The sequence below is a fragment of the Anolis sagrei genome, chromosome 3 (assembly GCF_037176765.1).
Source record: "Anolis sagrei isolate rAnoSag1 chromosome 3, rAnoSag1.mat, whole genome shotgun sequence".
Classification (NCBI taxonomy): domain Eukaryota; kingdom Metazoa; phylum Chordata; class Lepidosauria; order Squamata; family Dactyloidae; genus Anolis; species Anolis sagrei.
In genome coordinates, this window is record NC_090023.1 from 104190088 (window position 1) to 104212547 (window position 22460).

General features: G+C 39.3%; 1 protein-coding gene across 1 annotated transcript in view; it reads left to right on the forward strand.

The window, feature by feature from the left end:
- Positions 1-1106: 1106 nt before the first annotated feature.
- The window catches only part of SLC9A4 (solute carrier family 9 member A4), a 33249-nt gene continuing 11895 nt past the window's right edge, over positions 1107-22460 (forward strand). The window contains exons 1-8 of the mRNA XM_060767099.2: positions 1107-1419; positions 5064-5527; positions 8459-8718; positions 11030-11247; positions 13891-14093; positions 14845-14931; positions 15668-15738; positions 18869-19030. Coding sequence (XP_060623082.2) covers positions 1164-1419; positions 5064-5527; positions 8459-8718; positions 11030-11247; positions 13891-14093; positions 14845-14931; positions 15668-15738; positions 18869-19030 — 1721 coding nt within the window. The 5' untranslated portion in view covers positions 1107-1163. The remainder of the gene's footprint in view (positions 1420-5063; positions 5528-8458; positions 8719-11029; positions 11248-13890; positions 14094-14844; positions 14932-15667; positions 15739-18868; positions 19031-22460) is intronic.

A 22460-nucleotide genomic window follows, 5' to 3' on the forward strand; every position in this document is an offset into this window, starting at 1 on the left:
TTTCCATTTACTGAGTGTAGAGTTGAACATTGGTTTCCCAGGATCTCATCACATTGATGAGGTTCAGTGTTCTGATTCACCAGCATCCATCACAAAATGAGGGGCAGTGGGGCAATCACGGTCCCCCGTGCCCCATCTCGCCACCAGCTGAAGCTTCCCCATCACATGTGGAAAAGCTTCACCATGCAGCTCCCCCCCCCCACCACACTTGCCCCATTATTCCATATGGAATACGGGGAGGCTCCCGTATTGGTGGCGTACCGTCCTATGGTGTTACCACTCCAGTTGACTCATGGAGCCCCACTGAAAGGGAGGCTATGTCACGTGATGGATGGCATGGGGCTCCGTGGGTTAACTGGGACAAAAGCGACCTAGGACACTGAGTTTCCATTGTGTGATGAGGTCCCCAGAGTCTCTTCCAATACTCAGATGAATACAACATGCTGTGGCTTCTGGGGTATATTATACACAGGATAAATTACAAGTATCTTTATGGTAATAAAACAACAAATAAGTGGGGGACACAATTCACATAAGTGATGTTTCTTTTTCAGTCATAGTATTTAGAAGTTAAAGTATTTTCTAGTTTGACTAGTTTCACACCTTTTGAGTTTATAAGAAAGGTCACCAAGAGTTTAGATGTTTGATACTCCCAAGTATATCCCGTGCTTTCTAGTGTTTTTCTCATTTGTATCCACTAGATGTCTCTAACATATTCAATGTATTTGTAAATGAGAACTATCCATTTTCTACACAGTCAGAAATGATTAAGCTTAGATAAACTGGGGTGAGTAACAGCGGGAGAGAAACCTGCAGAGCAGCCTCTGTATTCAGATTTTTAGTAGTTCATAGTATTGTTACTTAGCTTAGAAACAGTCATATTGGGCACAAAACCGTATTTTGTAAGAGGCTACCATTGCAATCCATGCCAGGGGCAGCAATAAATTGCAGAATTGCAGGACCCTTTTTCTCCAAGTCAAGCTTGACTTCAAATCGGCTGTTAATGAAGAAAAGCACTTTGGCACAATGAAACCAGCTGGATACAAACTAATTATGTTCCTTCGGCAATCCATGTTCGTAAACGTAGGAACAAGAAAATTCAAAAAGGCATTTTTGTGAAAAATATCTGTTTTAGAGAATACAGAGAAGTTTTCTTCTTCAGCATGGGCAGCCGGAGCCTCCAGTGTATGAATTTTCTCTGGCTATTACTCTTTCTATCAACCTTGGAAGATTGTTTTGCTGCCAGCTATGTGAAATTGCCACCCAGGAATGCTAGTTCTTCAGGTAAAGCTGACCCATTTGATGCTACCGAATCAGGGAGAGATGAGAGGTTGCATGTTTTCACAGTGGATTATGAATATGTGCAAATACCCTACGAAGTCACCCTTTGGATTCTCTTGGCCTCTCTTGCGAAAATAGGTAAGTCAAAACATTTTTGTTGCAGCTTTATACATACTTTCCTGGGAGGAAACTCATCTCATGGGGCTTCCTCTGGAGTAAACATGCATATGACTCTACTGCACATCCCTACATACAAAGGTTAAAAGTAGATTTATTAAGAAAATAACATAAAGAAAATATTACTAGCATGGTAATATATTCTGATTCCTTCAGTGGCTTGACAATACTTGATGTGAACAATTAAACACCCTTGTTACCAATAATGCAACAACACAAAGTGTTAATAGTATTAAAAGTGAACATCCTTTGAGTCCCGTATTCAATAACCTGGGAGTAAGACTAATTTAATAGAATTTACTTCTGTATATGAAACATTTCAGATTGCAGCAAGAGGATGTTGCAAAATTAATTGAATGAAAGCAGCATTTTGGTATTCTGAATAATATGCAGTACAGCCCCTGAATTCACAGGACCTATCTGTGGTTTCATTTATCCACATCCAAAAAACTTTATTCTCTCTCTCGACATTTTCTAGGTCTTCTAACACAACTCTGTGGTATTCTTGGGCCACATGACCTTCATTCTAAGATAGTTTTTTTATTATTTGTGGTTTATGTGAAGTTCAGGAATGTATCCCTTGTGGATACAGGGATTGTACTATACTATACTTTTCAGTTTGAACAGAAGTTACTTTGTTTCTGCAATATATGCCTCGAAGCTTAACAAAAATATTTAATGTACTATAGCTAAAACTCCAGGTTTTGTTTCTGAATCAATATGGAGAGGAGCATTCAGTTTTACAGTGTGTTTCTATTCAGTAGGTCTTACTCTCAGTTAAGAGTGCATAGGATTGTATAATTAATAGACTTTGTCCCTGTGGCTTTCAGTGACTGAGCACAAGGTTGCGTCTGCAAAGAACAGTCCGGAGGAGCTGTTTTGAGTTGTCAGAGATCTGTTAAATCTCACCATTCCAGATGGACGGGAACTCTGACACCTCGGTGGCATGCTGTGAAGCATTTGCTCGGTTCTTTGTGGACAAAGTCGCTTTGATCCATTCTGACCTGAACACCATGTTAATGGCAGTTTCTGATGATGTAACACGAGCATCTGCTTGTCTGATTTTGAGGGATTTATTTCAATTAGTGAAACCCGAGGATGTGGACAAGATACTTGGAGGAATGAGGGCGACCACATGCATCCTAGACCCCTGTCCATCCTGGCTTCTAAAGGAGGCCAGAGGGGGATTGGCCAAATGGGTGAAGGTGGTGGTTAATGCCTCCCTTTGGGAAGGCAACATTCCAGTGAACTTAAAACAAGCTGTGATAAATCCACTGCTGAAAAAGCCATCACTGGACCCCACTCAATTTGTCAACTATCGGCCTGTTTCCAATCTACCCTTTTTGGGCAAAATCTTGGAACATGTGGTGGCCTCACAACTCCATGTATTCTTGGAAGACACGGATTATCTGGACCAGGCACAGTCTGGTTTTAGGGTGGGACATGGTACCGAGACAGCCTTGGTCGCCTTAGTTGATGATCTATGTCGGAAGCTACACAGAGGGATTGTGTCCCTGTTGGTTCTGCTAGATCTCTCAGTGGCCTTCGATACCATCGACCACGATGTCCTTATGGGATGCCTCGCAGAAATGGGCCTTGGAGGCACTCTTTTGTAGTGGTCCCGGTCCTTCCTAGAGGATTGTTCTCAGAAGGCGTTGTTGGGGGACACCTGCTCAACCCCACAACCATTGTCTTGTGGAGTCTCGCAGGGTTCTATCCTGTCCCCCATGTTGTTTAACATTTACATGAAACTGCTGGGAGTGATCATCTGGAGTTTTGGGGTGCGGTGTCATCTGTACGCAGATGACATCCAACTCTGTCACTACTTCCCACCTGCTACTAGGGAGGCTGTTCAGGTCCTGAACTGGTGCTTGGCTGCTATGACACTCTAGATGAGGGTGAACAAATTGAAATTGAATCCAGACAAGACAGAGGTACTCCTGGTCAGTTGCAAGGCCAAACAGGGCATAAGGTTACAGCCTGTGTTGGATGAGGTTACACTCCCCCTGAAGATGCAGGTTTGCAGCTTGGGTGTGATCCTGGACTCATAGCTGAGCCTGGAACCCCAGGTTTCGGCGGTGACCAGGGGAGTATTTGCACAGTTAAAGCTTGTGCGCCAGCTGCTCCCGTACCTTGAGAAGTCTGACTTGGCCATGGTGGTCCATGCTCTGGCTACACCCCATATAGACTACTGCAATGCGCTCTATGTGGGGTTGCCTTTGAAAACTGCTCGGAAGCTTCAAATGGTTCAGTGTGCAGCGGCCAGGTTACTAACGGGAGCGGCGCTCAGGGAGCATACAACTTCGCTGTTGCATCAGCTCCACTGGCTGCCAATTTGCTAACAGGCACAATTCAAAGTGCTAGCTGTAGCCTATAAAGTCCTAAACGGTTCCGGCCCAGCTTATCTATCCAAATGCATCTCTCCCTATGAACCCTCCAGGAACTTGAGATCGTCTGAGGAGGCCCTGCTCTCGATCCCACCTGCTTCAGAAGCACGTTTGGCAGGGACGAGAGACAGGGCTTTCTCTGTGGTGGCCCCTCAGCTGTGGAACTCCCCACCCAGGGATATTAGATTGGCCCTCTCCCTCCTGACCTTTCAAAAAAAGAGTGAAACCCTGGCTCTTTGAGCAAGCATTTGGAACCACAGCATGACCAGAAAAACTCCAATCAGAAAATGAACTAGGAATGGTTAAGATGATGGAACAGTTGAGGATTTGAACAAGAAGACATGGTTTTTATAATTTTTATTATTCATTGCTTTTATGGTTTTTAAATGTATTCTGGTGTTTTTTTTTGCTTTTTATTGATGTATGTATTTTTATACATGGCATCTAATTGTTGCCGACTTGTACACCGCCCTGAGTCGCCTTCGGGCTGATATGGGCGGGATACAAACATTGTGAATAAATAAATAAATAAATAAATAAATAAATTAGCAAGCTATTTTTTTGGAGGGGAGTTTCTTACTCAATTGACTTGCAACCTCCTCCCCCCCCCCCCCCAATCTATATTCTGGCTAGACTTGTACCACTATCTTCTCAAGATTCATGACTAATAAATTTTAAAAAATCAAGATGTTATGTTATTCAATTTAGTATTCTGGCATCTATCATTGTGCTACAGTTTTGGCTACAGGTTTTCAAATTGTTTCTGAAAATTAAATATCAAATATTAAAAAATTAAATTTAGAACACTATCCTCATTTAAATGTATTATCCTCAGTTACATTTATTTATTTATCTATTTAAAACATTTTTATCCCGTCCTTCTCAACCCCTGAAGGGGACTCAGGGAGGCTTACAACTGGCAATCATTAGATGCCGACAAAAAAAAATACAGCATAGCAATTAACATAAATGGGTCAACCACATTAAAAATACATTAAAATACATTAATATAATGGCCCTTAAAATATTAACACAACCAAATCTGAGTATGCAAATCCAAATCATAGTCCAGAGTTCCAGTCCAAGGTCTCGTCATTGACAATTTAAAGCATCCTTCTCAGTTATAGGCTTTTGCTTTGCAGTACATGTGCTTTTTTCATTATTCTTTTTTAAATAAACATTTAAATTGTAACATTTTTTCTATGTCTTTTGTTCTAGGTTTCCACCTCTACCACAAGCTGCCTCACTTCATGCCAGAAAGCTGCCTTCTCATTGCTATGGGTGTCTTGGTAGGTGCAATTATTTTTGGCACTGACCATAAATCACCACCAGTCATGACTACGAGCATTTATTTCTTGTATCTTTTGCCTCCCATTATCCTGGAGCAAGGGTATTTTATGCCAACCCGGCCCTTTTTTGAAAATTTTGGATCAATTATGTGGTGGTCTGCAATGGGATCTCTCATAAATGCCTTTGGCATTGGCTTCTCACTTTATGGGATTTGCCGGATCACAGCCTTTGACCTCCAGGATGTGAACCTACTTGACAGCCTGATGTTTGGGAGCATGATCTCAGCTGTGGATCCTACAGCAGTCCTAGCTGTATTTGAAGAAATGTCTGTTAATGAGTCTCTTTATATGATGATATTTGGAGAATCTTTGCTAAATGATGGGATAACAGTGGTAAGTACATTGCAACGTATGTAGAAACCTGGCATTTAAAATGTTAGGTGCTCGATTTCCTGTCATTCTCCTGTTATTTAAAATGATGAGTAATTTACAATAGGGATTAAGGTGGATTTTTTTTATCACTTATACAACATGACATTTTGCATATGGCCTGCCTGCCTTGGTGAAAGCATGGCTTACTCTCCAACATCTCATGGATGGAAATGTGGCTGAGTAACATCAGCATGGTCAAAGGAGTTTGGCTAGGTAACAAAAGGGCAAAAGTAATTAATGAGGAAGAATACACAAAACAATTTCTTTAAACAAAGAAACCATACAATTTTTGTACTGAGCCTAGTAAAGGTAAAGGTTTTTCCCTGACATTAATTCCAGTCATGTCTGACTCTGGAGGTTGGTGCCCATCTCAATTTCTAAGCTGGCCTTGTCCATAGACACCTCCAAGGTCATGTGGCTGACATGACTGCATGGAACACCATTACCTTCCCAGCAAGGTGGTACCTATTGAGCCTAGGAAATTTAAAAAATCCAAAATTAATAAACAACATACTTGCATGTATAAGCATAAGAATAAATATTATATTTTATATCACTCATCATTTTATATTTTTAATTGCACCTTAATTATTTAGAGCCTTTTGATGTAAATGTGTATGATGAGGTTTATGTGTTTTTAATTATTCTTTGGTTGTCATTTAAGTTTTAAACTGATTCTATTTATTTGTTGTTTTGATTTGTTTTGTTGCTCACTTTGAGTGTTTGTCAAAATGACTTTCTCAAACCTACTCAAAATGACAGCTTTCTCTGAGATGCACTTTATAGATTATGTATTCATCCCAAATCTTTTATAATGTACATTATAGATCAAATCCAATCCAGCTTGTCCATAGCATAATAATCACATGGCCTCGTGAGCCTAATGTAGCATCTCAACTTACTTTCAGGGTTGTTCTTACCACAAAAATGGGACAAAGGACAAGCCATGTACAATTGTTTTCGCTCGAGGATATAAATGGAATGTAGTTTGTTAAGGAAGATATAACTGGAAAAAACCCCCATAACTGTAATAAGAAATGCATGCATTCCAATCACCTTTTAGTACATGTCAGCTGAGATTCAATTCTGTACACACTTCTCCCAAATCACTGGGACTTCTGCATGAATATGTATGTGATTAATGTTGATTAAAGTTGATGTTGATGTAAATGGAACATTGCTCAGTGGAAAAAAGACCACATAACTCTACTGCTCTAAGAGTACTTTAGTTAGTGATGTGTCTTCCAATGTTTGATGTCTACAGTTACAGTTTCTTTCCTTTGGAACTATGTGGCAGAAGATTAGTTAAATCAAAAGAAAATGGGTGGAGAGAAGAAAGCCAGTAAAACTAGAGCTTTAAAAATGAAGTTTATGCAAATGTACAGAATAAACAAAAATCATAACCGAAGGGGGAAGAGGAAGGAATTAAATCAGAAATGCTTCTTTGCAATATTGATTCTGTTTTGGATAAATTAGAGTATGAGATGATCTGTGAGAGAGACAGAGATAGCACCTGGTGCACACTTCAAGGAGTGTTAACTCTAACAGGATTTCCACAGGGGAAGACTTTATTAAATGATAGGATTCTCCCCTGCTTTGTACAAAGTGTGTCCTTTTGTATAACTCAAGAAAAAGTTTGTAGTCACACAGTACATGATGCTATACTGTGGAAAAGCTGCAACAGTTTGCTTGCTGGGAAGGACAAGACTCCACTCTTTCCTTTTCTCTTACTTCTGCTCACCTGGGTTAAGAGTATATTTGCACTTTGAAATACATTTTCAGCCATTGCAGTAAACTAAGGTTAAAGAGTAATGTATGGACAAAAACCAGTATATTTTGAAAACAGCAGAGAAATTGGAATGGCAGAGGTTTAAGAAAGTTATTCCTGCTAAATTGAAACATTTGGAGGGGGTGGTATTGGGAATCCTGAATGCAATTTGACACAACTTTAAGTGCATGGTTAAATGCTATGGAATCCTAGGAGTTGTAATTTGATGAGGTCCCAGCAGTCTTTTTGCAGAGAAGGCTAAAATTGTTGGTGGGGATGAGAGACAGGGCCTTCTTGGCAGTGGCCCTCTGTCTGTCGAACTCTCTCCCTAAGGACATCAGGTTGGCCACCTCCCTCCTGTCCCTTAGACGACAATTGAAGACTTGGCTTTGGGACCAGGCATTTGATTAGTGCACAGCGGCAATTGGAAAGAAAACTTAGGATATCCGCAACATTGGATTTACCCTGACTTGGATTTGGTTTTAATTGGCATGTTTAATTTATTGTTTAATGAATTGTATAATGTGTTTTAAATTATTTTTAATGTTTTAAATGTAATTTTTGATTGTTTATATGCTGATAGCATCATATGATGCTTGTGTGAGGCTGTCCTGAATCCCCCTTCGGGGGAAGAAGGGTGGGGCAAAAATGCATGAAATAAATAAATAAATAAAGATTTTAACTGCCAACTCCCAGAATTCCATAGCACTGAGAAATGGCAGTTAATGTGGTGTCAAACTGCATTCATTCAACAGAGTACATGCACCATGTGTTCACAGCAGACTTTGGAGTCTGTTTTCAAGAGCTGGCCTGGATAAAAGGAAAAGAGGTGGAACAATAAATAAATGAATACCAGTATATTTTAGCTCAAAAAAGTGTATCCCACCAGTAATCTCTTGCTTAATGATAAATATTTCAAACTTTTAGAATGGGAGAAAATAAACAACAGCTAACAAACCACACAGTGATGATCTGGCCATCTACAGGAACTCCAGGGTTGGCATGTAATTCAGAGGGGGTGGGCATCTTTAAATCTAAGGCCTGAAATCCCCTGTCCCAATCTTTGTCAAAGTGGCACTTTGGAGTAACAAAGAGATGAGATATGTATTTATTTCCCTGATCAGGTCTTATACAACATCCTCATTGACTTTACCAAGATGCATAAATATGAAGAGATTGAACCAGTTGACATCCTGGCAGGATTTACTCGTTTTTTTGTCGTGAGTCTTGGCGGGGTGCTGTTTGGCATTGTGTTTGGTTTTGTGGCAGCATTTATGACTCGATTCACAAAGAACTTCTCAGCCATTGAACCTCTCCTGGTCTTCATGTTCAGCTATTTGTCATACTTAGCTGCGGAAACACTTTACATTTCTGGCATCTTGGCGTGAGTATAACAGCAACCAGTTTTCACCACTGAACAGACTTCTCATTTCTCTCCTACACGCTTAAGTTCTTGCCTGTGTCAGAGCATATTTAAGAACACCAATTGCTCTTAAGAAATGCAACAAGCAAGTCAAATAAACAACTTCTTTAACGTACTTCCTCTGTTTATATCAACAAATTCAGATAAATATAAATCCAGGTATTTACTAAGTATTACAGATGTTTAGGCCAGTGTACACAGGGACAGGCTTTTGGAAGGAAGGTATTTTCAAACTGGATCTACTATGTGGTTACCAAGCATGCTCAGTCTGCACTGGAATCTTTTTTATGAGAGGTTTAAGGCTGCCTAGTTAGGATTTTCAAAGGGTTGCTTAAAATTTGTGGATAAAACTATGATTTTTTAAAGCAATTTAGATTAATTTCTTTCATTTATGGGCCATTTGATGAAGAATGTGTGGATATTTGTTTGTGCAACAGCATAATATATCTGAACTATTGCACAAAATGTAACATTTTCCCACACAAATCCATTTTTTTGCAATTGATACTACTGTTGATAATTATGCTGGTCTTGACCTGTTGAAAAAATATTGAGGAGGCAATAGTTATTTGAACCATTTCTTCAATCATTTCAATGAGATGTATTAACATGATGAGGCAGCTGTTCTCACTGAAATATAAGAAATTAGCAAACATGCTCTACATACATTCCCAGTCATAACTATAGTAACTTGTCCCACTGTTTTCAATGAGTCTGTTGTCCATAGGTGCTATAAATTAAGTTCAGTTAGCACTATTTTTTCCTAGCAAATGTCCCCTAGGTGGAATAGTAACATTATGAGGAATATTAGCTTTGTTATCTGGATAGTCCTAGTGTTAGTCAGTGAGAAAACTATCTTAGATGGCAGGTGCTGGGCAGGGAAGCAGTGGTACCTACTCTATTTTTCCCCTGAGTTCCTTGACCATAATTCTTTGTTGGAGGACAATGGTTTGTGACACATGGACATTCCTGCAATCCTGCTCCCCTCAGGAGTGATGCAGGGCACTATCTCATTGTTACTGCTGAAGATCTTAGCTCAGGTCAAAGCTGTCATAGAGGCAAATTTACACAATGTTAAATTCTCTACAATGCTAGACATTTGGAGACTAGTCAAAAATTTCATTGGAAGTGGCAGAATTTCCATTTGAGGGCCAAGTCCTCATTGTGTTGCCCCTTCATAGATACACCTCAGTTTGAAAGTATTAGTGGCATAAGGTTAACATGTCTAATTTTCACACAATGAGGACTTGGCCCTCAAATGGAAATTCTGCCACTTCCAATGAAATTTTTGACTAGTCTCCAAATATCTAGCATTGTAGAGAATTTAACATTGATAGTCATTCACACCTAGACTTCTTTTTCTTTGCTGTGTTAGCAGAAATGTGTTTCTAAATGGTAAACTGTCGATTACTGCATGAGATTTGAAAGGCAGGCTGAAGGAAAATTTCATTTGGGAGACAATACTTCTTATTTGAGAAGGTAGCTACATTCCTGTTCCCAAACTGCCTGAATGTTGTGTTGATTGCTTCTAATGATAGAATACTTCGAATTAGCAACTATAGACCTACAACCCCAGATTAGTTTGCAATTCTAAGCAACATGAAGAAGGTCACAGTTCAGACAAAAACAACATGTGCATACAAAAAGTGGCTAGGGTCAGTTTCTGGCATCTCCAGGCAGATATGATCATATACCATAAACAGCTTTCTCAGTCTGTTCCACAGAAGAAGACCTGATGGATTGGTAGTCAAGATCAGGTTGTTAAAATTTAATATAGATAATACAGAGTTAGGCATATCAATGGTCTGACTTGGTTAAGAAGTCATTTAGAGTAGGTTTACACCATTTAGTCCCCTCCAGAAAATTTCAGTAACAGATCACATTGGTCCAAGTAATCAGATACAATTGGACCTATAGCCAAAAACATCTGGAAAAGGTTATAGTCCAAGGTAACCCTTGTAGTCCAGAGCTTGGAAGGGTTACCTTGGACTATAACTGATCAGTCTGCATGGGTCATGACTGTCTTGGCTGGTGGATTCTAGGAGTTGTAATTTAAAAATGGAATTTTCCTAGACTGATTCAGCACTCCTTCTCTACTGACAAGTTTCAACCTCAGGTTGGATTGCAGTGTACCAAAAAAACAAAAACAAAATGGAAACATCCATTATCTTATTAGATACACAATCAGAAACGAGGTACTTAGGGAAAAGGCTTCTTCTGCATTTCTTCCAATGGCTCATTCATGCTTTCCTTTGTGTTTCTGAATGAACAGGATCACAGCATGTGCAGTAACTATGAAAAAATACGTGGAGGCAAACGTTTCCCAAAATTCCTATACAACAATCAAGTATTTCATGAAAATGCTGAGCAGTATAAGTGAAACCCTGATATTTGTATTCATGGGAGTGTCCACTGTTGGTTGGAATCATGAATGGAACTGGGCTTTCGTGTGCTTTACATTGTTCTTCTGCATCCTTTGGAGGGCACTAAGTAAGTAAGAGATATGTCAATAAAGTCAAAGCAGGTGGAAGGTAGTGTTTTACAGGATTGAAAGCAGGGATGGGCAGAAGGAAAACTGGCATCTGCCCATAGATCTCTTGGAGATGTACAAGTGACTGCAGAGCATTTTCTTACTCCCAGTGAAAATAGCAAAAAGCCAAACTTCATCCACCCACCCATAAATAGCAACCTTGAAATAAAATCTTGAACAAGGGTAAAAAGCAAAAAAATAATAATAACTAAATGTGTGTGTGTAACAGTATATTGGGTCCAGTGTGTACTTAGAGCTTCTAATCCTTATTTGGGAGACTTTAATCAGGACTGAAGAAAATTCTCCTTCCACACATACAGGCCACACTGCTATACCAAACATGATGCCACATCACTCCCACTTGTAAAAACTTTATGTGGGATTGGAAAGCAAAACTGCTACATTTCCAAATGGTTTTTATGTGTGTGTATGCACATGCAGAGAGACATCTAAATGAGCCTTGAAATTAAAAGAAGAAGAAGGTTTATGGGGCTTTGGTGCATGAAAGAGAAAAGCTCAAGACCTTCATGCAACTCACAAGTCACACGTTCTCCACCTCTAACCTAAATCAAGTTGCTAGTCACAACCACAGTATATCCAATTGAATCAAAATAAATTCCATACATGTTTTTGGTGATTCGGGAGTCTTTTGTAGTTGGAATTTTTAAAGAAAAAACCATTTTCTCCCAATTCTATGCTACCATTTTTCATGTGGCTCTCGATTACTCTCAGAAGTTTAATAAATGTGCAGTATATCTAATAAAATTGAAGTCTGCCCATCTTAAGACAAAGATTGAGGAATTGGCTTTTGAGTGAGATAGCTCTCAGAATTCTCTGGCCAGCATTGTAATTATACTGCCATAAGCTAATTTTTCCAAGCTTTGAAAGACACACCATTAAGCACCAGGAGAGAGGGAGTGAAGCTAGAAATCTCAGTGTTGACTGGCTTTACCAGTCTGGTGAGAACCTTAATAGGTGTGTTCCATTGTTCAGGTTATTTCACAAATAACTGTATAATACAAAGACAATGGATAAGAAATACTCTGAATTGATTGCTTCAGGAAGCTTTGAGAGGAGTGAAATCTGTTTTCCTAATAACATTTAGATATACCACTTGAATATGAGTCACCTGGTATCACAAAACAATATATGTCAAAGACATATATAGAGGCAGATAGGAAGGGAGAAGCTACCTGCAAGGTAATAAAGGAAAATGGGCAGGCCTGCATATAACAGTTAGGATGGGTTAAGGTTGCCTAATGTGGGAATATCCCACACTACACAACCACATATGGCATGATCTGCTTTTCGTGATAAGAAAAAGTGGTAAAGTGGGCTGCGTGGATTTGGTTTGTCAAGACTGACACATCTGTGAGAAAGGTCAAAAAACCTATCGGAGATAGATTCATGCCATGATGGGTATAGGGCACATTATGTTTTTGTTGTTTTAAAATCATTAAACCTTAGAAGTGATTAACTGATCATACTGTAATCATGAATGAAAACAAACAAACAAACAAAAACCCAAGACATCTAACAACATCTGGATTGTCCTTTGTTTCTGTAATAATTTGAATCTTGTAAACCCAACCTAGCAGTTTGAAAACATGCAAATGTGAGTAGATCAATAGGTACCCCTCTGGCAGGAAGGTAACGGTGCTCCATGCAGTCATGCCAGCCACATGACCTTGGTGGTGTCTATGGTCAACGCTGGCTCTTCGGCTTAGAAATGGATATGAGCACCAACCTCCAGAGATGGACATGACTGGACTTAATGCCAGGGGAAAACCTTTACATTTATTAAACAAAACACTATAATTACCCAACCCTGAGAGATAAGCAGAAAGTAACAAATACTATTGCAAAAATCCAAGAGAACTAGATTTTCAGGAAAGAACCATCTGTTAGGGTAACATTTGTTGGATCTTTAGTATAATTTCTTATTTTATTAGTTATCCTATATACTTCTTAAAAGCCTAGAAATTTTAGTCAAAAATCAGTTCAATAAAACTGGGTTGACTTATCCACAGGTCAGTGTGAGTGCTGTACCCAAACTCCTATCAAAAAAGGAACTATCCCTCTGAGAAGGGTAGGGAAAGGCAATAGCTTAGTAAGTCCTGGGAGAACCTAGAAGACGCACTGACCCCTTCTGCTCTCTCCACTGTGGTGCCATTTCTGGCCTTTTGCAATGTCTGGACAAGAAAATGATGGTGGCTGCCCCCCGATATGGCATTGACAATTTCCCCTCTCTTCAGAGTGTCCCTGGACTTCTCAATGAGTAATATCATATACACAGTAATCATTAGAAAATGTCTAATTTAATTGATAACATAATTGATGTTAAATAGTTAGTTGATATGACTGCCACTGCTCAGTTATAGATGGTATAAGTATGTCATTATATTCCATTTTCATAAATTTCTAAATTCTGGTTTAGACAATTGCAAGTCAAGCTTTCCAACAACTTACATTTCAGTCTTTGCCACTCTCTAACATAGATGCCGCATTCCTACATAGTACCTTTTGTGTCTTGTTTTTGTGGAAATATGAATTCATTTATTTTTATTTTGTTAGCAGTACATTTCTGTTCATTTTTTTTCCAGGTGTGTTTTTTCTGTTCAGCATCAGCAACATTTTCCGGACCTATAGATTCACTTTTAAAGATCAACTTATTATCATCTACAGCGGTCTACGAGGAGCCAGCAATTTCTCCCTTGCGTTTTTGCTTCCTGCAGGTCTTTTTCTTAGAAAGAAAATGTTTATTACTTCTACTATTGTGGTGATATATTTTACTGTCTTCATCCAGGTAAGAATACTTATAATTCATAAGGCAGCATTGTCATGCATAATTTGTGGTTGATATTAGGTTGTAACTCTCATTAATAGTAAAAGATTATAGAAGTTTCAGTCTAATAACATACATAGGAATGGGTTTCTCTTTCTTGATCTAACGGGTCTGATATGCTTTGTAAGCCGGTTTTGATTGCTTAGTAGATCATAAGCTTCCTCTCCTTATTGTGTCATGTTATTGTGGCATTGAATGGTTGCCATTTTGTATGTATGTAAACTGTCCTGAATCCCTCCAGGAAGAGAGGGCAGTCTGGAAATAAAGTTGATTATTATTATTATTATTATTATTATTATTAGTAGTAGTAGTAGTATTACTCTCCCCTAATCTATCACACAAAATAAGATGTTGCCTCCTATGCTACTTACTTTGCCCTTCCCTACAGGGATGACGTATCTGGATGATACTTTTCATTCAGACATTTCCACATGGTCAATAGTCAGGGTTATTTTTCTGGACAATCTTGTGAAGCAATTACATTGTATGTATGTTGTTTATGTTTGCATATCATCCTTCTAGGGACAGTAGAATCAAGGCAAGCAGATTTAGTGCTTGTGGTGAACAACTCTATATTCACCCATTTCTAAGCAAAGGGCCACATTAGGCAGGATGTACCCACTGATTTGACCATGTCATGTCATTAGGATTCAGCATGTTCTGTTACACAACTGAACTACATAATTTTCTTCTCTCTTTGTTCCAAATGAAGGGAATTACCATTAGACCACTTGTAAAGTTCCTTGATGTTAAGAAGACCAATAAAAAAGAGTCTATCAATGAGGAAATTCATGAACGTGTAAGATTAATTTTTAAAATGTATACTTTTAATTGAAAGTAGGGTTTTATGGAGCAAGTTAATATTTTGTCAGATCCTTTGCTACTTATAGTCTAGAACAGAGCTGAATTCAGACTTAGGATTCATCTATCATGTAGAATTAATGCAGTTGTAGTCAATGAGACCGAATTAGCCAAACCCTACTTAAGACCGTTACTTCCAATATGTCTGTTTTCAATATAGTTTGGATTCAACTCAAGCTGTCAATCTTCAATCTGCTGCATGCAAAGTCATTTTCTTGTCTCTTAGCTATGGCCCTTATTTGTTGAAATGTGTTGGACCTAAATAAATAGATGCTTCTTTAGAATTTTTCTTCGTTTCTTGACTTCCAGTGGAATTAAAATGCTGGACCAGAAGTCAATGCATTTTAAAATAAACTTTAATGTCCAGATGGATACTCAGTCCAACTTTAGTGACACCCAGAGGTGGAGGGACCTATATAATTTACCCATCAAACTAAGAATAATATTAAGACTAGAAATTACACTGACTAATGCTAGGATCTAATGAAGTGGATTGTGTCTTCAAAAGAAGTTAATGCAGAGAGAATCCTGCAACATGATTCTTAGCAGTATTCCTATTTTACAACTGAAAATAGTTTTGTAGTTCTGTTGGGATACAAAATGTCTATATAGTAGCCTTGTAAAAACTACAGCACTCTAAGTTCACTTCTGTTTCGAATTGTGTGTGTTTGCAGTTGATGGATCATTTAAAAGCAGGCATTGAAGATATTTGTGGACACTGGAGTCATTATCAGCTGAGAGACAAGTAAGAATGTGTCTGTCAGGTAAAATAACTAAAACTGTTCCAGCAGTGTAGGAAAACAGTCCTAGCAAAAATATATAGTTACCTTCTTGTCCTGCTCTTCCTCCTGAATCTAGTAAGGGTCAGCTGAGTTATGTTGAATTCATTACTTATTGTGCTGTACATCTTCACTGTACACATTTTCTGCTTGAGAGCACCCTTAGTAGTACAGCATTATGATCCCACATTAACTGCCACAACTGTATCCTATAGTATCTTGGTGTTTGTAATTTGTTGTTCTATATACCTCTCCCCAAACCCAGATCCTAAGTTTCCATAGAATGTTGCCATAACGGGTAAAGTGGAACCATGGTCTTATAACTGTGTAGTATGAAAAAACTGCAGTGAACAAGACGTGAGCTGACTTTGAATGCTTATATGGCTTGGGTCCAGGCAGGGGCGGCTCAACCCATTACGCAAAGTAATATTTCGCAGTATAGTTGATTTTGCCCAGAGGCGCTCTTGAGGCGCCCTTGGGGGAAAATAGACCTTGACATATGTGAGTTGTAGTTACTGGAATGTATATTTGACCTAAAATCAAAGAGCATTCTGAATTCCACCAATGATGGAATTGAACCAAATATGGCACACAGAACTCCCATGACGAACAGAAAATAAATATCAATTATTGGTTGGGGGAGGGGGGAACACACCAAAATGCTTACCGTTGAAAATTACCTAGGTCCGCCTCTGGGTCCAGGCAGATCCTATCTACCTGGATGTGCCCAGGAGAGTTCCAAGGTTGTCTGGAGAAGCCCTTGTCTTTGTCTCACTATCTTCTCAGGCTTGTTTGATGGGAACAAGAGAGAGAGAGATCCTTCACAGTGACTACTCCCAGACTTTGGAGCTCCCTCCTCAAAAAGGATAGCCCTCTGGTGGAGGGGCTCCACAAAGATTTTTTTTCACAAAGATTTTTTTCTGCAGCTCTAGCAGCCAGGGGAAACCCTGTATCTGCAAAGCCATCTGCACACCCACTGTTGACAGCTATGAGGCCTCTCTTGGCTACCAAGTATTTACATGGGCAGGCCCATAGCCAGGATTTTGATTTTTGGGGGGGGGGGGGGCGCTCAGGATCTACCCTAGCAAACCTTTTGTATAATTATCCCAATACCCCCATGCATATGGGATATATTGAGCATGATGATCAGATCATGATATGAATAAACATAACAGTTTAAATAATGTACCAGTAAGGCCTTCTCGCGGAACACCCTGAGAATTTCAGGGGGGAGGTTGAAACCCCTCAAGCCCCCCCCCCTTTCTGGCTACAGGGCTGAATGTGGGTGATTGAAGGCTCACACAGCCATGGGCTTTTTCCCTTCATAGAGGTGATCAGCTGGGTGTGGCCCCCTTGCATAGCAGTCACACCCACAAGCTAAGAGTAGGACTCTTTTGGGAGGAATGTTAAAAAACCAAAACTGAGACCCAAAAAAAGGAGTACAACTATTATGTGATGGAGACCATTATGTGATGAAAACCAGGCATGTTGATATCCACCTTTCTCCCAATTATTGAGAGAAAGGCAGGATGACATATCATTACCATCACAATGATGGTGATGGTGGTGATAATGTGGCTGCATGTAGCCACATGGGGTGCCATAGGTTGCTCCAATTCCCAGTCCACAACCCCCTTGGTTATATATTTTACACACATACAGAGTGCCCTTTAGATGTCATTGATGCAATTTTTCCAGTCATGTGTGGCTCACCGGTTTTAGACTGTGGATAGGCTTTTACTGAAACAGAATTGACCATGAGTAAAACATTAAGAGTTATTTTATTTAACAAGTAAGTGGTCTACTGATGAAAATCACCCTGAGGTGGAAACAGAATGCCAAAGGGGAAGCAATTACCTAGGGAACAATCCATTTCATTCAGTAATTAATAGAGAAGAGCTTTGGTCTTCCATTAACAATCAAGCATTTGTTAAACAAGGAAATAGAAAAGAAGCTTTCTAGACTCCCTCAAATGTCTGCAGCCATTTCCTTGCAAGCCTCCTCCATGTCTCCATGATTTGGGAGCTCTCAATTTCTGATCAGCCACAAAGAGTTTCCAACTGGCATCTAGCTTGCCTTACATGCCTCTACCACTGAGTTTGTGAGTGAGTATAATTGAATAAATTAAAATAAATAAATAATCAATTTAGAGAATGCTATGTCATTTAAGAATTAATATACAGAAATAAAAATATTTTTTTAAATAATATTCAATAGAATAAAAATAAAAATCATGATTTAAAATTGAGTGCATGCACAGGGGCAAGTTCCATCCTACATGATAAAATCAGAGATTAAACAGGCACCATCAAATGGAAAGAAATAGGTCAAAACTTTATTTGGTTACAACTGTAAATAGATTTGGTGCTTGCGTGGATCTGAATCCAGGCACCAACCAACAAGAATGTTGATCAATGAATCTGCCAATCCAACCCCTCTGCTCAATCACATGGGAAAGCCAGTAAAGTTCCAGCTGGGCAGAAACTCAGCATGGTCACACAGTCATCAGTGGCTGTGGGCAAAATGTCTGCCCTTGGCCTAGCACAACCGTTCCCCTGCCACAAATTTCAAGCCCCCCATCTGATTCCAGTGGAATATATTCACTGGTGGGATGAGGTTTGGAGAGATGTTTGTCTGGTCAGTTTAGCATTTATTCCCCAGCTGACCAGAGTGAAAGCTGAGCAACTGGATCACTCTGGCCTAGCTGGGGAGGAGGTGCCAGCCAATGAAGTTTGGCAGGATTATTCTTATTGAGCAACAGCTCAGCTGAACCCAAGCAAGGTTCCTGGACAGGAGACTGCTGGGACAAGCTGCATAGGGAGGCACCCAACATGGCTTCTGTCCTGTCCCGCACTGCAACCTCAGCTGCCTGATGAGTTGAGCATCTAATTTACTTTTAGAAATGATTATATTTAAATGAGGAACAGTGGAACCTGAGGAACAGCTTCTGTCTTCAGATTATTAATAATCCATAGGATCATTCCGTGGCTTTCTGGCCCAGAAAGACTTGTATTGGACACAAAGCTGTATTTTGTACAAAGTCACAGTTGATTCTCGCCATAATGTGTTACTTCTAAAAATTCTCTTTGCACCCAGGTTTAAGAAGTTTGACAACAGATTCCTAAAGAAGGTTCTGTTACACAAGCAGCAACCCAAATCCAGTCTTGTTTCACTGTACAAAAAACTTGAAATAAAACAAATCATTGAGATGGTAGAAAGTGGGGCAATGACACCAGCGACATCCACACAATCTTCTCTGTGAGTACTGTTAAGCCTTCTTAAAGAGGGGAATGGAGGTCATTTGAAATGCATAGTGGTTGAGGGGAAGACAGTGTCCCTTTTGCACATTATACAAATGTGTGGAGGGAAAAGAAGTGAGACTCATACACTCATTTTAAGGATGGGCTGGAGATGTTGTATAATAATAATAATAATAATAATAATAAATTTATTTTTTAACCCGAGCTCTCTCCCCAACTATGTGTACACAACTTTGAGTGATATCTTTTTGTGCAAGTTATGTCTTTCTTTCTTTCTTTCTTTCTTTCTTTCTTTCTTTCTTTCTTTCTTTCTTTCTTTCTTTCTTTCTTTTTTGGACACTGGAGTGGTTGGAGTGCCTTCTCAATCACATAACAATAAAAGTCCTCTTGCAACCCTTTAAATACCACACCTCATTCCTTAAGACTGATATGTACTGACCCATGGAAGGAGTGATAGCTGTGAAGCATCTGGCTATGTTTTTACAGTTGGATGCACAATAACTGGAATCTTCTGGATGACTCAGATGATGAAGGTCATTTGTGTACATCTAGCTGTGGGAACATAATGGGAATCTTTTCTGCCTCCTTATGCCATGCTCCACCATTCAGTAAATGGCCATGTTGAAGGAACTGTGACAGCTAAAAGCTGAGTTTGGGGAGGCAAGGGAGACAACTGTGCAGAACTTTACAATATGTTTCCTGATGTAGGAGCCTAGCCATTATATATGTGGAACTTCTCCACATCATGAATGGATAATGTAAGACTTTCAGGATGCCACTGGACAGGATCTATCCTAACTAATGGGAAGGGGAGATGAGAGTGAAAAGTCTGTGCTCTTGTGATCAGTGGAGAGAGCACTGGATGCAACCTTAATTATTATTATTATTATTATTAAAATGAACATAAGTCAACTAAGTTGGGGTTTCTTGTCATGATTCTGCTATTCTTACCTACCATCATGTTCATTTAGTGGTCTGGAAAAGATTATAAGTGACTGCTTGCCATTGCTGGCTTGGAATAGATTATTATAGGCATATCTAAATGATAAAAATGCATCAAATCACTTTGGCACAGAACTTCAAAAATCGCATTTCGTAGCAAAAGAATGTGTATCTTCAGCACTTTAAAAATATTCCTATAAAATTTATTCGAATAGATTTTGTACATTTTGGAAATAAACTCCCCAAATGTTAAGTCCCTGCTGAGAATCCTTAGGTTTGGTTTTTGAGGAATAAACTTTTCTTGATGGAGACTCATTTTCTGGCAAGTCCACCTGCAAGTATATGGGACACTTGTTCTGTGTTTGGAATCCAGTTGGCTTTGAACTATTACTGTGGTAGGAAATGATCATTCAAATATGAAATACTCATACACTTTTTCATATAGGTTATCTGTTTTTCTGTTTGGAAAACACAGAATCATATCTTTGCCACATCTTATGTAAATAAAAGTAAAAATGTTCACACCTAGGACTGTGGCGGAGTCTCCATAGGGAAGGGTTAACACCCCTGAGGTGTTTGTTTTGCTGTCTGTGCCCCTGTTCAGAAGATTTCACCTCACGTTCTGTCTCTGTGAGAACTGGATTTTTTTTAATTGCGTATTTTGAAAACAAAGATAGCTGATAAATATTTAATTGAGACACTTTTCTCTCATAATAACTCTTTCAAGTTATCATAATAATTCTTTCTCTCACTTCCTGTTGTCTCACCACCATTCTTAACTATGAGTCATTTATAAATTGGGTGCTTGTAACTCAGGGACTGTCTGTATATTTGAGAACAGGAATTTGAAGTAGCATGGATTACATTAGTCGATTGTACACACATTCCAATATAGGGACTATTCCTTTATGTTGAACAACACTAGCTCTCTACAGTTTCAGATAGGGCCTTTCTCAGTCATGATGTCAGGAATTGAATTTGGGACTTTCTGCATTCAAACTGTGGTCTACCAACTAAACCACAAACTCTCAAACCTGGAGAAACTCTACCCAAACTATGTGTTTTTCATAGGGAAAATAAGAGAATGCCTATGTGTCCTCATGCATGGGGCTTTAAAGTTCTGGCCCTACTTACCTCTCTGAACGCATCTCCTCCTATGAACCGACTAGGACACTAAGATCATCTGGGGAGGCCCTACTCTTGGTCCCGCCTGCATCACAGGCATGCTTGACGGGGACGAGAGACAGGGCCTTCTCAGTGGTGGCCCCTCGGCTGTGGAACGCCCTGCCTGAAGATATCAGATTGGCCCCCTCCCTGCTGGCGTTTCGGAGGAAAGTGAAGACCTGGCTGTTCCAACAAGCATTTGATTAAACAGTGTAATTGAACATAGGAATACGGAATAATGGATGATGAGACTGGATTCTGATTTTACTGTTGAGGCACTAATGATTGTTATACTGATGTTAATGATTTATGTGATAATTGTTTTTAATTGCCTTATACTTGTTTTGTGATATTTTGTACCGATGTTGTTCACCGCTTTGAGTCGCCTGAGGGCTGAGAAAAGCGGTATAGAAATAAAGTAAGTAAGTAAGTAAGTAAATAAATAAATAAATAAATAAATAAAGTGTACTCAGGTGATGATGTGGGAGTTCCACTTAAATTCTACAGAATGCCCCCATAATAGAGCTCTTAAGTTTTAAAACTGGTATCTTTGTACTGTGGGCATATGAGAGTAAGATTGGGCCAGATCACTAAAAATGTTACCCATCAATACGGAAAGGAAGCCTTTGCTTCACTGCTTCTCCCGCTCCCCATGAAACTTAGCTAGTTTAGCAACCATAGGGAAATATGCACTGTGGTAGGTTAGGCAACATTCCTCTTAGGACCTACACACCCTGAGGGGAGATCACTATAGTAGAGGAAATCTGAAACTCAGTTTCACTGGAAAGTGGACAGGTTATTTCACAAAATCTTGCTGCCGGCATGCCATTTGTAAGATGTATAGTTTTGCTTATTTTACTAGACTGGATCACTAGCAAGTTACTGGCAACTCTGAATAGCCAGTCTTATGGGAGTCATATTCAAAACATATTCAATAATATTCGAAAAACATGGGATTTTTTAAGTGTTGAGAAACCCTGACAAAGAAAATAATAAACTGATTAGAATCCATTCAATTTAGAACTCATTCTCAAAAATCCTTAATGGTTGTACTTAATTATCTCTCTCTTCGCACATTTCTATGCTTCCTTGTGCATGTCAGAATTGGTCAGAATTTACTAAAGGGAGTTACAAATGCATAACCTAGTCTGGTGACTGGTTCATATTCATAATCCCTATGTTTCCACTACTTGAACAGATATGTAGGAACTGTGAAAATCCTCAAGTCCTGATTTACCTGGCAACAGCTGCCACCGATCATGAGGTTCTAGTTCCCTATTGACTGGAAAGCAACTGGCAGTGTTTTCACCCTCCTCCTGCAA